At 29.2% G+C, this 15,376-nt stretch overlaps 2 protein-coding genes across 2 annotated transcripts in view; one reads left to right on the plus strand and one right to left on the minus strand.

Annotated features, from left to right (window-relative positions):
* The window catches only part of LOC105365366 (glucose dehydrogenase [FAD, quinone]), a 7,252-nt gene extending 3,886 nt beyond the window's left edge, over nucleotides 1–3,366 (plus strand). Inside the window, exons 4-6 of the mRNA XM_011503509.1 lie at nucleotides 1,779–2,088; nucleotides 2,144–2,625; nucleotides 2,829–3,366. Of these exons, the coding sequence (XP_011501811.1) occupies nucleotides 1,779–2,088; nucleotides 2,144–2,625; nucleotides 2,829–3,159 (1,123 nt within the window). The 3' untranslated portion in view covers nucleotides 3,160–3,366. The remainder of the gene's footprint in view (nucleotides 1–1,778; nucleotides 2,089–2,143; nucleotides 2,626–2,828) is intronic.
* The window catches only part of Flo2 (flotillin-2), a 185,060-nt gene that overhangs the window by 46,844 nt on the left and 122,840 nt on the right, over nucleotides 1–15,376 (minus strand). The gene's annotated exons all lie outside the window — the stretch shown is intronic.

A 15,376-nucleotide genomic window follows, 5' to 3' on the forward strand; every position in this document is an offset into this window, starting at 1 on the left:
CGCTCTTATTTAACATTGCTATTTGTTTAATAATTTCATCAACGTGTGTTTTAAATTCTATAGCACATCGCATAATATGTGAACAAAAAATCAAAGTACATCGGAGTTTTATCGCGTAAACTTAACAATATCGAAGTAAATATCAAATGAAGATATTTTAGATGTACATTTTACGTACTTTACGAATTTTTAAAAAATTCTCTTCAATATTTTCAAATAAATACTCTGTTTCTCGCAAAATATATGTATAAAAACGAAATGATAAATACATACATACATATATATATATATATATATATTTACAAAGTCACTATTGACATTGCTTATGGATATTGTTATTTTCACGAAAAAGAAATAACGAAATTTTCTTTACATTTTTGCTTTTATTTTTCATGTGCATATCATTATTATTATTGTTAAATATCTTTTTATCTATTTATATTTATATCATCATAAGAGTTATTAAATTTGATTAGTCTTGTTAAAAATAATTATTTCACAAATAATTGTAATAATAATCCATAGTAATAAAATATATATTAGAAAAGAAATATAGCTGATTAAGGAATTTGTATTTAAAAGTTCAAGTGCCACAAGTGCGAGACAAAGTGCGCTATATATTTTTCAATCGTAAAATTTATGAACATGATTTCGCTAGCAATACATTCATGTCATTCATTGCTTTTATGCATAATTAAAAAAATGCTTGCTCACAATTACAAACAATTGTTACTCAATGCGTACGTATGATGGGAAAGATCCTTTAAAACAAAAATTATACCGCACTTAAAAAGCGTAATTTTATTTTCCAATGATAATCAGCGCTCATTGTTGGCTAATGAGACACGAGCAATTTTCTTTACAAGCAGTGCTATATTTTCCTACATGTTTCTTTCTCGAAATTGTCGAAAGATCACTTTAGTATGGATCGTCATTTATAAAAAATGGTCTTGGCACAAACTAAATTATCTTAAGACTTCGGCTTTTTTTAATATCAGATGGTACGACTATCGACATTCGCCAGATTATTTTAAAGATAGTTTAGATTACTTTAGATAGTCGTCCAGAAGAAATGTTGTAAATGGTTAGCAACATAACAATTTATAATACCTATATCGCCATTATTTCGTTTTTAGTTTTATTCTATTTTCTCTACTTTGATTATCATATGAAAAATACAATCTGCATTTACAAACATAATACAATCATTCATTTATTCCAAATTATTCGTTAAATATAAGTATTTATTAGTCAAAATTTCATTTATTTATAACAATAGCGTGTGATGAAATTTGAAAATAAAAGCATTTAATAATATATCAAGTAAGTCTTTGACTATGGAGCGGTAAAGCTAAGATTTGCGCTGAAAATAATTTAATAAATTGTTGCGACAAAATGTCGGGCTTATTTTGTTCGGAAGAAGTTGTGATAAAATTTTGAGCAAATAGATTACATATATTTTGTACTTTTAGCCATGAAAATATAGCACGAACTGTTTATACTATAAATTAAAAATGTGCCAATTTAATGTTATATAAAAAATAGTTAACGCATTCGAATTATCGTAAGCGTACCGAAGAATTTTCTAAATTTTCAAAAAATATATATAAAAATATTTATATACTATTAAGTCAGCTATTTTTATGCTCGATTATCATTGTATTTGGGTTTTTTTTTCCTTTTTAAAAATAACTTATTTGCCAAGATTTTACGACACTATGAAGATCGAATTATTTAACATAAAAAATGTTACTTTAACAATAATACATGAATTTTAGATATTACTTGAGGCCTTCGTCAAACAGACCTAATCTTCACGTATTGATCAACGCCCACGTGACGAAAATTCTGTTTATGTCGGAAATAAATAGAGCTTACGGGATAGAGCTGATTGATAAGGATGGCGAGGTGCGCAAATTTATGGCGAATAACGAAATTATCTTAACTGCTGGAGCCATCGGATCGCCCCAAATTCTCCTGCATTCAGGCATCGGACCCAAGGGGGATCTCGAGAAACTTAATATCCCCGTTATTCAGGACTTGCCGGTTGGCAAGAATCTCCAGAATCACGTATCCGTTGCCATCAAGGTAATCGATGAAAGGGATCGATCGAGCCAATCAATTAAATAGAACTTCTTTAAAGATGTCGATCATGGACAACGATTACGAGAGCTTGTCACTGGACTCGGTGAACCAGTACGTGTTCAACCGGAGCGGCCCTGTCTCGAGTACGGGCTTGACGCAGCTCACGGCCTTCCTCGAGAGTGACTTCGCCGTTCCCGGGGTGCCGGACATCCAGGTGTTCTTCGATGACTTTAGTACGGGTTGCGCGCGCGCTAGCCTGGACAGCCGGGAATGCCTGGACGAGTCGCTCGACAGCTGCGCCGAGCGCCGGTTGATCGTCGCGAGACCAACGGTCGTCCGGACCAACAGCCGAGGATACCTCAAACTCAGGTCCGATAATCCTCTTGACCACCCTCTCATTTATCCTAACTACTTCACCAACGTCACCGACCTCAAGATCCTCGTTCAAGGCATCAAGAAAGTCGTCGAGCTCACCAAGACCATTGCTATGTGGAAGTGGGACTTGAAGCTCGAGCCCCATCAGCACCCTTGGTGCTCGAGGTAACCCCTAGAACTCATAATCTCCATCCGTCGATTGTTTTCTCTTTTGTCTTAATGCATTTAAATTAATCGAAACTGAGCTGGAAATCCTAAGTGACGGGCCATTGACTGTGCACGGTGAAATGCAATCGACGATCCAACGGTCGATAACGTCGAATTCCTTCGTTTATCGGCTCTAAGACCCCAACCAAATTGTTTTCTAGGTTTCACTTTGGCACGGAGGCGTACTGGCAGTGTCTCGCCCGTGTGAAAACCGGCCCCGAGAATCATCAGTCGGGCACCTGCAGGATGGGCGGTGACGAGTTCGAGGCCGTCGTCGATCACGAGCTCCGCGTCCACGGTGTGAGGAACGTCCGCGTGGCCGACGCCTCGGTATTTCCCGTATTGACGAACGCGAATCCCGTGTCGGCCATCGTCGTCGTCGCCGAGAAGGCCGCCAGCATGATCAGCGATTTCTGGAGGAGGAGCCCCTGGTCCGAAGAAGAGCTCACCACCTTCCGAGCTATCGCCAACTATTTAATAAACAGAGAATAGCGGAGGAAGAGGATGGAGAGCTCGGCTAGGTGCGTTTGACCGTGGGCACGACATTTCTGTCCCAAATAGCCAAGCGTGAACTACAGGCTCCGTCCATGTTAAAACCGTTTACAATGTAAATCTATTTCCCAGCACATTATCTATTATCGTAATCTTCGTTCTTACTCAAAGGAATTTTCCTATTATTACATTTCGTATAACAAAATTCAAAAGAAATGCAAATGCATTATACACGAGGAGCGTCATATTATCATATTCATTAGGAAGCTCTCGGATGCGGTTTGTGGATCATCAATGGTCGTATCCGCTTATAAATCCGAGAGAGACGAAACAAGTCTTGGCATCATCAAAGACTTGTTGTTCAAAAACTTTTTTAAGTCAAAAGCCAAACGACATCTGTATTGAAAGTGCGTATTTTCATTTATACGGCCGCATCCTCTATCGGAGTAATAATCAGTTTGTGATGTTACCACAGTGTCTTGCTCTCGGATATCTGTTTATATGTATATTCGAGTGCTCCAATGTCACTTCAAGTATTCCCGAAGCATTGTTACCGATTGCAATTGCTTTTAAATACATAATACCTGGAATTTTAAAACTCTCCACGATTATTCAAATGCATAATGCTCGATGTATAAGAAATATGAAGAAATGCCGAAGTTTAAATCGATGATTCGATAAAAGTTTGAAAATATATGTATAATATAAATGTATAAATGGTCGTATCGTCAATACTTAATGTCTGACTTGCTATGGAAAAAACTGACGCTACTCGAAATTCTATATTAACCAATAGACAAAAATACTTTCTGCTAGTGTTAAGTTTATTAATACAAGTATTATATTAATAATATTAGTATTATATTAATGTTCGTCTTATTTTGATGCGTATAAATATAGTTACATATTCGCGATACTTTCTTAGTTAATAATGATAAAATTGGATAAAATTGGATAAAATTGGCTTTTATAAGATGAATACTTGTAGTTGAACGGATCTATTCGTAAATTAATTTTTCTAAAGATGTATGAGAAAAAAATTAAATTGTACGTTAAATTCTTTTATGCATTCTTCTTTAATTTTATGTAAACGCATACGATTAATTTTTTCCTTTTGCATTATAATATATAGAGTTTGTATTTTTTGATGACATATTTAATTATTATAATAAATTTCTCATTTATATGTGTTAAATTTATGCTCATTTTATTTAATATATATTTTAAATGTGAATGTACTCTGTGTATTCATTTTTAGAAAAATCTTACAAAAGTGAAGATGACAAATACGAATGTATATATTTGTCAATTTTCTCATGAAATATTTTCTCTCTCTCTCTCTCTCTCTCTCTCTCTCTCTTTCTCTTTGTTTTTGTTTGCATTAATTTATAAAATAATTCATAAATTCATAATAATTATATTTTAATAATTGTTTATGGGATTCGATATTCAATTTCACGTATGAAAGTGTATCGTACGAACTTATTAAAAATAAAAATCAGCAATCGCCGTAACGATGTTTCGTATTGTGATTGTAATAGCAATAAAATAAATTATATATAATTATGTTGAAATGAATATTAATTATTTTTATCGCTATCTTGCGAATAATAAAAAATATTTATTATATGTAATATTAAAATATTGTAAACAATCGAAGGTAAGGATTATTTAAATAATTATATACCCCAAGTACATATCATTTTAGCAATAATAATAATAATATGGTAACATTTATTTTGATATAATTGAAGTTAATAAATACTAATTTATATCAATATTAAATCTATTTTAAACCTTCTTTTAAATTAAGAAAAACTTATTAAATCCAACTAGAACGTTGATTGTTTATTATATATATATAATAAACAATCATATATATATATATATAGGGATTTTACTATAAAAGAATATTTATGAAAAATATAAAGTGTTTAAAACAGAATGTAATTTTCTTAATATTTTATAAATAGTAATACTTTAGTCTTGAAATAGAAATCTTATGTCATACATCAAAACAAATACAAATCATTCAAATAAATAATTAATAATATGATTGAACATTCATCGAAATAAGCAAATTAAAACGAACACTAAAACAGTGCAATAATAATTGTTAATATTAATATATCATGCTTATAAAAATTAATTTACGTCATAAAGTAATCTATTTACTCGTAATACATGCACTAAAAAATACTGTTTTAAAGGTTAACAAAGATTATTTAAGTTCATCATTATTTTCATTTATGAAAAGATTTAACTTAATACAAATTTCTATTATGAAGTTATTAATATATTTGAAGCCTAAACAGTATTATTATTATTTTTCGACAAATATTTAATGTATTAACGATGTAAATATTTTTTTAATTTGTAACATAATTAGATAAAAATAAAAACTTATAAACTAGCATTTTCTATTTTTTGAAAGACCAAATGATATAATTATATATATATATATATATATATATATATATATATATATATTATACGAAATATTAAACAAAATGTATACTTTACATTTTATTTGTACATTCAACTGTAGAACACATTTACATGGTAATTTTTGTTTATTTTCTATGCCTGAGCAGATTTAAGATTGAATAAATTATACGTAGACAACAAAAAGTAAGTTTGTTTTATCACAAAGTAAATTTGTTAAAAAGCCTTCAAGAAATTAAGTATTTATTACAAATATATATAGCATTCAATAAATCTGTGTAACACACACATTATTAATATAATAATACATACTAATCAATATTACACACATTATTAATATAATAATACATACTAATCAATATTCTATGCTATGAAAATATTCTATTGCATTTTCATAAAATTGAAAATTCAAATATGATTAAAACATAGAAAGATAAGTTATGTAGTCATACTTTCACTATAAGATCATGCAATTACTCGATAAAATAAATACACGAGATTTTTACGAAAAAGGGAATTGATACATTTATTTATTTATTATACATTTATTGCAAACTTATTGAGCTTCTTAAATTATGCTCACTTCAGTCATTCAAATGTTATAATAATTTTAAGGAATTCATAACGTATAGAATCAATAATATATATATATATATATATATATATATATATATATATAAACTTTCCTTTTCAAATCCAATCCAATTATATGTAAAAAAAAATAATGTTCAAATTTTATAAAGTATTAATCTAACGTTAATTTTTCTTCGTTTTTATGTTAATGAACGATGTTTATTCAGTATACATTTTGTTGAAAAAAAAAGAAAGAAAACAAATATACCAGCAGTTATTTATACATAAAAGTGCATCATAATGCAATTCCCTTATATAATCTTGTTTGAATATTTTATTACTGAATAACTTAGTAGAAAAGGAAAAAAAAAAGAAGAAGGCTAGAATGAGATTATTATCAATGATGAATCATGAATACTCCGCATTGACAAGTCAAACTCAGTTGAAGAAATCTACGTAAGTCGTCAAGACGTGTTAGAATTAGTTTTGAAAAAATTTTTAACATTAGCACAGCTTACAGGTATACACTGATTTCTATATTTATTTTCATAAAATTTTTATCAAGAGCTTTTATAGATATTATAAGTGTGATAAATACTGATAAAGGTACTGATGAATTTATTAGTATTTAAATGATAAGTTAAAACTATTTAATTGGTAGGGAAATGGTTAAGGCACATCTTTATCAATTATGAGATAATTATGAATGTCCTGTTACTGATGTAATACGATAAAGGAAAAAAATCATGTGTATAATTGTTATTTTTTTTTTTTTTTTTTTTGTAACAAAATTTGTTATATATTGACGAATTGTATAATTTTTAATTTGACTCTAAATTTTTTACTTCAATTTATGCCGATAACATTATTTAATTTTTTAAAAATTTTATCTTCATTGTTTAGTTAATCTTTAATTTTGAATTTTTTAAAATAAAATTTGATGTATCACTAATTCTGAACTATGCTATAAAAACTAAAAACTAAAAAGTAAAAAGAAAAAAGTAAAAAAAAAATCTCATACTATAGTCTATTTAAACTATAAAAACGTATTTATACGTATGTAATTGGAATTTTGTAATTAAAATCTTCTCATCGTGTTATTTGGTTTAAACTTTAAATTTTAGTGTGTAATAATGAATTGTAGCTAGGACTTTCAAAGTAAATAGTAAAATAATACGATGAATAATTGTAATTATTAGTTGTATTGGATATTAATAATTTAGTGAAATTTTGTGAATTAGTTATAATACCTAATGTGGGCCCTTGTTGTATAGCTTGATATTTATATAAAAATTTATATATACAAATAATAAAAGAAAATATGCTAAGAAAATCAGTAATTGTGAGAGTGAATTTTTTGTCCTTTTTTTTTTTTTTTTTTCTTTTGCTTCTTTTAGTTATCGTCAAAATAATGGAGGCTAACGTAGAGAACACATGCGGCTCAGTAGCAACGGGTTCACCTGCTTTCGTCTTCACTCAGCTCATGCAGACTTTATTGATTGCACAGTGTTCGATAACGCAAAAACAAACGTATCCGGCCGACCGCACCGAAGAAATTGTTAATGAGAATTTGGAGTTTGATTTTATTGTCGTGGGAAGTGGTTCGGCGGGCTCGGTAGTCGCCAGTCGTCTATCCGAAAATCCGAATTGGCGTATACTTCTAATCGAATCAGGGAGCGATCCATCGATCGAGAGCGAGATCCCGAGTTTCACCATGTCCTTACAAAACACTAGGGAGGATTACTTTTACAAAGTGGAACCTAGCGATAAGTACTGCCAGAGTATGAAGAACAAGCAGTGCATTTGGTCTAAGGGGAAGGCACTGGGCGGCAGTTCAGTGATCAATGTTATGATTTACATTCGCGGCTCGGATCGCGATTATAATCAATGGGCGGAATTGGTCGGCGAGGATTGGAGCTACGAAGGCGTTCTCCCCTATTTCCGTAAGCTCGAAAATTATCATCCGGACGTCGTTGGAAAGTACAAGGATAAATCAATCGGCACTGGCGGGCCCATGAGCTTGAGATCATTCAATTATTCGATAACTGACATTCACAATGTCATTACGAGTGTTGTAAAGGAGCAAGGTTTTCAACTTATCGATTTGATCAACATGGAGCAATATGTGGGCTTTGGCATATTATACGGGACTGTTGACAATGGTCTTCGACAGAATGCGGCAAAGTCTTACTTGGCACCGATTAAGGATCGAGACAATCTATATGTCATGAAATCCACGAGAGTTAATAGAGTGAAATTAAGTGGAAAGAGAGCTACGGGCGTCGAGGCTACCTTGAAAGATGCTCGACAGATTATATTGAGGGCTTCCAAGGAGGTTGTACTTTCAGCCGGAAGTATTGCCTCGCCGCAAATACTTTTGCTCTCTGGAATTGGTCCTAGAAAGGAATTGGAATTGCATGGCATTGACGTGGTAGCCGATCTTCCAGTGGGAAAAAATTTGCAGGATCATCTAATCTGGCCGGGTCTCGTATTCTCGTTTGTTAATAAGACTTCGGCACCGATGACGCCAACATATCTGCTGGATCGAGCATACGAATATCTGATCCATCGTACGGGGGATTTCATTTCCATTGGTGGTATCGAATATGTCGGATTCATTAATACGAAAAATTCCACTGCCAAATATCCGAACGTTCAGCTGTACTTTTTACACATTTCGAAAAATCATTACCTTATGATGGAGGGAATAAATTCGGCCTTCAAATTTTCCGACGAACTTACGCAACAACTAAGAGAATTGAATGACAAGGCCGACATTATTTTCATACTCCCATGTTTGTTGAATCCCTTGAGCGTCGGCCAATTGAGTCTCAAAAGTGTCAATCCTGACGATCAAATTAAAATAGACGCCAATTATTTTGATATCGACGAGGATGCTGAAATCCTATTAGAAGCGGCAGATATCATACTGTCATTTCTCGATACAACGACATTCAAGAAATTAGGTGCGAAACTCGAGCGGCTTTCGTTCTCAGAGTGCGACAGATATCCAACAATATCCAAGGATTATTGGCGATGTAATTTGAAACACACAGCCACAACGTTATATCATCCGATCGGGACTTGTAAAATGGGACCGGCTTTTCATAACGAGTCCGTGGTTGATAAACATTTGAAGGTCCTTGATATCGAAGGATTGAGGGTGATCGATGCATCGATCATGCCAAAAATAACCAGTGGCAACACAAATGCGCCCACTTTAATGATCGGTGAGAAGGGGTCCGATTTAATTAAGAGATATTGGCTCAGCAAAGACGAATTGTAGATAAGAACATAACATTTTCGAGTTTAATGCAAAGATTATTGCTTTGATTTAAAATTTATAATTATACAGCATTTATACAGCATAGATAAGTCGATAGATTAATAATTAAAAGTCAAACAAAAAAAGTGCACTTAACTCTATTTTTTATTTATTTTTTTTTTTATTATTTTTATTATTTTTTTTTTTTTATAAAATATTGTCTATATTGTATGATGTATTAAATTAAAATTAATTTCATTACAATTTCAATGCAGTGCATTTCCTCTCAATAAAAACCGAGATATATATTTATTTCAATTTAATGCACATAGTAGTGTACATGAAATTAAGGTGCTAGTGATCTATTCGCATATAATATATCGTTTGCCAAGTGTTCGATCGAATTCTAATGTTCCTCCGTTCAAATTCAATCGATTATTTTAATCGCATTTCAAGCTTCTGCGACTCGCGTTATCTTTACTCCGCAGCTTTAATATAAAACGTATAAAATACAAATTATTGCATTTCCGTTTATCGACTGTCATATGATATGTCAGGTTATTAACATCGAGTTAGTTATTTGACTGAAAAGAAAAAGACTGCGCGATTAAAATTAAGAACGAGTGAATTAAAATTGGTGGCGCTCTATCGTTAGTCGACTCGCTCTGTCAATCGTCTCGATTCCAATTCATTGATTACGATACTGTCAACAGCCCTTTAAAAAAATATCATTTATTGCATGAAAAAGCTTTACTGATAAGAAACGTAAGTATCAATGTACGATTGCCGAAAGTTAAGCGATAAAATTATTAATAATAATATTTTACATGACACTGAAATATAAGTCAGAGTTAGTAATATTAATAAATAAGCACACGATCAATGTTTTTCAAAATTACCTTAAAGTATCATAATTATTATATGAATAATTTTAGAAAATATTAAAATAATAAAAACTTAATTTAACATTCCCGATCATTCTTTCACTCGCTTTCTCTATTCTACAATACATTACACTTAATGCTTAAAATTATGATTAAAAAAATATTCGAATACGTTAATAGACTTCGATAATACGAATAACGATGACTTTGACATAAAAGAGAAAAAATTTTATTATTTGACCAAATTCAGACACACAAGTTTTTCATTATTTCAATACTTTCTGGAAAGTTCAATTCCTTATTAAGCAACAGCTATAATTAGATATTATAATTATTTGTAATTTATTACAAAATAGCGGATAATAGTCTGTAACGTCGTCTATTATTTCATTTGATTAAAAAAAAATCAATAAATAGTTTATAAATGAGAGCAAATAGAAAATAAACTTTCATATGTAATTTAAACATTTAAATCCTTTAGATATCTTAATATTTTTTAATTTATAGCAAAAAAAAATAAATAAATAAAAATAAAAATAAAAATAAAATAAAATAAAATTATTATTACATATAATTTCCTTAATTAAGCCAATATTATAATTTAAAAAAATCAAGAATATTCAATCTATCGTAATCAAAGTGAAAATAAAAATTTGTTCTTATGTAAATATCGAGTTTAGATAAGACTTATTATATTTTGCATTGGGAATTAATATAAAAATATTTTAATCTTTTTTTTTTTTATTTCTAGACTTAGAAAATATATAAAGAAAAATAATGAAATTATTAGTAATATATATTTAAGAAAATAATGCGACCATTTGGCAATTAAACTTTAAAATAAATTTAAATATATTATAGAAGTATATAAATATGCAATTAAAAACTATTATCATATCATTGTATTAATATCCTTTTCATATCACAATAAAAAAAAAAAATTTAATTATCAAATGATAATGTCAACATTAATTAATAAAATTTAACTCGTTTAGTGACTATAAATAAATTGAAATTCATTTATGAATTATAAATATTTAATATTTAACATTATTCTATTGTCATTATGAGAGTCTTGGGAACAATATGTTTTTGCCAAAGCAATATTATAGAGAAAAATAAAAAATTTCTAGGTAAGATCATTTGATTTATCAATTTTTGATAATCATTTTTAGTGTCTTATTTATTATCATTTATAGTGTATTACAAATTGATTATATATATATAATTACATTAATTAAACAAATAGTTATAAATCTGAAAATAGTGCAACAATTGATATTATTTTATATTAATTGATATTATATTATACAATAACTTCATATAGTGTGATTTAATGATTTTAAAACGCGATTTTTAAATTAAGAATAATAAATTAGATTTAAAAAAATCATTATGATACGCATCTCTAAAATAGTTATAAAATATTAAAGTAATATTTTATAAATAATTAGATGTTGCACTGTTGAGAAATTATAAATTTAAGGAATTTTCTTTTTTTTGGACAGCTTATCTGAAGATATTAAGAAAAATTTAATAAACCAATAATAATATTTAAAATGTATAATTTAATTTATCAATTTCACTATAATTTTTAGAGTATATATATATATATATATATATATATATATTAAAACTATTTGGACGGTATTATTAGTAGTGAACACATATTTATATTTATCTATTTGTTTTCAAGCATAATTGAAATTTCATTTTCACAGTAAAAAATGATTGATAAGTTTTTTAATTCACAAATTATCTTTTTTATATTTAACAATGAACTATTCCTTCTTCTTTTTTCATTCAATAATCATAATTAATAATTATATTTTAATAAATTAACTAATTTTTTTTATATATATTATATAAATAAAATTAATTACTTATATAATATTTTTTTTTTAATTTGAAATATTTCTTTATTATACTGATATTTTGATAATTATACTTGCCAAATACTTTAGTTTAATTAATATAGTTATATAATATACAATTGCATTATCCAATAAATCTTTAATTCAATCAAGTCAGTTATATTCGAGATTCATTTAAAAATATCAGAATGAAAAATTACTTTAACGAATTAATTATATTTTTTAATATATATGTATTTTAAGGAACCGAAGGCTGCATTATATAACGACTGCTTGAAACTTGAAAAATGTGTTCAAAATTTATTGTTATTAAGATATTATACGATGACATTTATATAAATATACGAAGTACCATATTTAAATAGCAATATATTTGCATACAAGTAAAATATTATATAAATAAATTTTGAAGAAGAGTCTAAAAATCCAATTGTACATTTACATTGATATATATATATATATATATATATATATATATATATATATATAAAAATATTTTTATAAATATATTTATAAATATGGGTTTTTAAGTAAAATAAACTAATTCGTAAGTATTATTAAATTTAGACAAATTTATCGATCGATAAAACAAACTCTTTAAACTTTAGTTAAACAGTTCAATTTAACACTGATACAAGTCATATCAGAGTTCTAACGGTAAAAATATTATATCACGAGAGTTTAATATTATCAAATCGATAATTACACTTTTATAAAATCGTCTATAATTGAATAGTATGATTTCGTATCTTGTGAAAAAAAAAGAAGAAACAATTTCGAATAAGTAGGAAGGCTGCCTGATAATTATTGAATAATTGAATTGAAGAAGAAACAATTTCGAATAAGTAGGAAGGCTGCCTGATAATTATGTAAGAAAGATTTTCACAATAGAAGTTCAATAACATCACAACTTGTAAGAGAAAACTAAATAGAATGGTTTTGGTTATAGATCTTTAACTTTTTAATGAAATGAATATATTTTATTTTAAATTTTCATATTATGCAATCTCATTTATACCTTATCAGTTGAATATTAATATCAATATTAGCTTATTACAATGTCATATGTCATTAAAATGTATATATTGAAATAATTACGACATAAATAGTAAAGAGCTGTCCCGAGAAAAATAGTAATTTTCCGTTTTTAAATACTATCGACGATGAAACATGAAAATTATATATTAAAATTAATATATAACATAAATATTGTATATATACATACAATATTGTTAAAGTGCAATTTTCTTATATTTTGTTAATTCGTAGTATTATTAAAAATATTATCAACTATGTAATTTGACATAGAACTCGAATACATTTATGCCTTCTCTGTTGTGATGAAAAAATATTACATTATCATGTAACTAGTGATAAACGAGTCATCTTCAATATTAATATTTGTAAGTAAATACCGAAAATATGATGAAACATTTGTTTTTCCATAGGATACGTTAAGCAAAAATTTAATACTTTTCTCGCTTAATGGTATCAAAAATGATCGCGATAGGTAAAGGATAAATATTTTAATGTTTTCACTTTAGACGTTAAAAAAAAAAAAAACATGTTTACCAATGAAAATTATACATAATATAATCTGCTTTTTTTTTTGCATTATTAAAGATTTTTTTTTTTTTTTTTTTTTTTTTGTATAATACTCAACGATATTTTTAATTTCATTACCAATCATCAGGTCTCATTACCAAGCAATAAAACGTGTAGTACATAAAACGTGTAGTACATACGTGTAGTATAATAAAACATATAGTTAATGTAACATGTATCGTGTGTTACAACAGTTTGAAAAAATCTATTTTATTCAATTAATCTCGAAAAAAAGTAATTTCGAGATAAAATATATGTTTTTAAAGAAATTCGCATAATGGTAATTCTTTGTTTGCCGAATCAACGAATCCAATGGACATGTAATCAACGCGTCTACGCGTACGATATAAAATTCTATAAATTTTAATCGCTCGACGAAAGACGCAGTTGTGAACCGTAAGAAGTAAATGATTTCCTAAAGCGTGAAAGTGTAATCGGTAAAATCAACGTTCGACTAGGATTTTTGAAATGACCATGCCATGCTATTACGCTATCGCTGTTTATCACGAGCTGAGGAAACAAGAGCTGGGCACCGAAGCTACGGGTGATTCGTCTCGTGTAGTAAAGAGCAATGAGCGATAGAGTATTGGCGAAATGGCGTGTGCGACAAGGAGAGGAAGATGAGCGTAAACGGGCGCGGTACCTCGAGAGACTACGGCGTCCATTGGCGCGTGACGACATCAGCGAATGAAAAGCGGCGCTTAAATCGTCCGTTCATTTTCCCACCCACGCCGTGGTTGTACTATTTTCGCAGAACAGGGGCCCCATAACGCAACGCAGGCGCACTTCCCCCTGGGAGGCCCAGGCCTTAGTAGCTCGACGACCGGGCCATTCGCGCACGAAACCTCGGGTTCGCGACTCGAGCTCTGGATCTTATCTCGCGCGCTCCTTTCTCACAAACTACCGAGGCTCACGAATCATAAGAACGATCGACGGATAGATAGAGAGAGAGAGAGAGAGAGAGAGAGAGAGAGAGAGAGAGAGAGAACGTTTTTTTTAACGTTTACAGAGATAGTGGCGAGTTTAGTGATTTGGGTTGGATCACCTAACCGATGAGCTTCGCGATAAACACATAAGGTAATTCAGTGTCGCATCTTGCAGTGATCGATTGTATTGTATGTTCTGACGTGGCGCAGCTTCAATACTTTTCAGGTATAACTTTATCTCTTTATATCTAAAATTTCATTCTGTCCCTTTACTTTTTATGCTTACAATTCCTTTCATTTTTTTCAATCTTATAATGACATTATAATTGGACAAATACAATTGATCAATCCAAGTCCTTCAAACTTAATATTTCCATTGATGCTTTTTTTATTATGAATCGAATGTTTAAATAAAACAGCGCGCATCGTGTAAATAAAGTAAATATTTATATAAATGAAAATGATCGATAATCCTTTAACTCGTTCGATGTATTATGAGATATGACGGGCAAGACATTATATCGTGTCGTTGATATTGTAATTATACTTTAGAAAAATAATTCATTTCCCTTAAATTTGCTGTCTTTTCTAAGATAGTTTTTATAATTTATAATCTTGCCCATTTGCTTACTTCCTTTGGGGAAA

The sequence above is a fragment of the Ceratosolen solmsi genome, unplaced genomic scaffold (assembly GCF_000503995.2).
Source record: "Ceratosolen solmsi marchali unplaced genomic scaffold, CerSol_1.0 scaffold33, whole genome shotgun sequence".
NCBI lineage: Eukaryota > Metazoa > Arthropoda > Insecta > Hymenoptera > Agaonidae > Ceratosolen > Ceratosolen solmsi.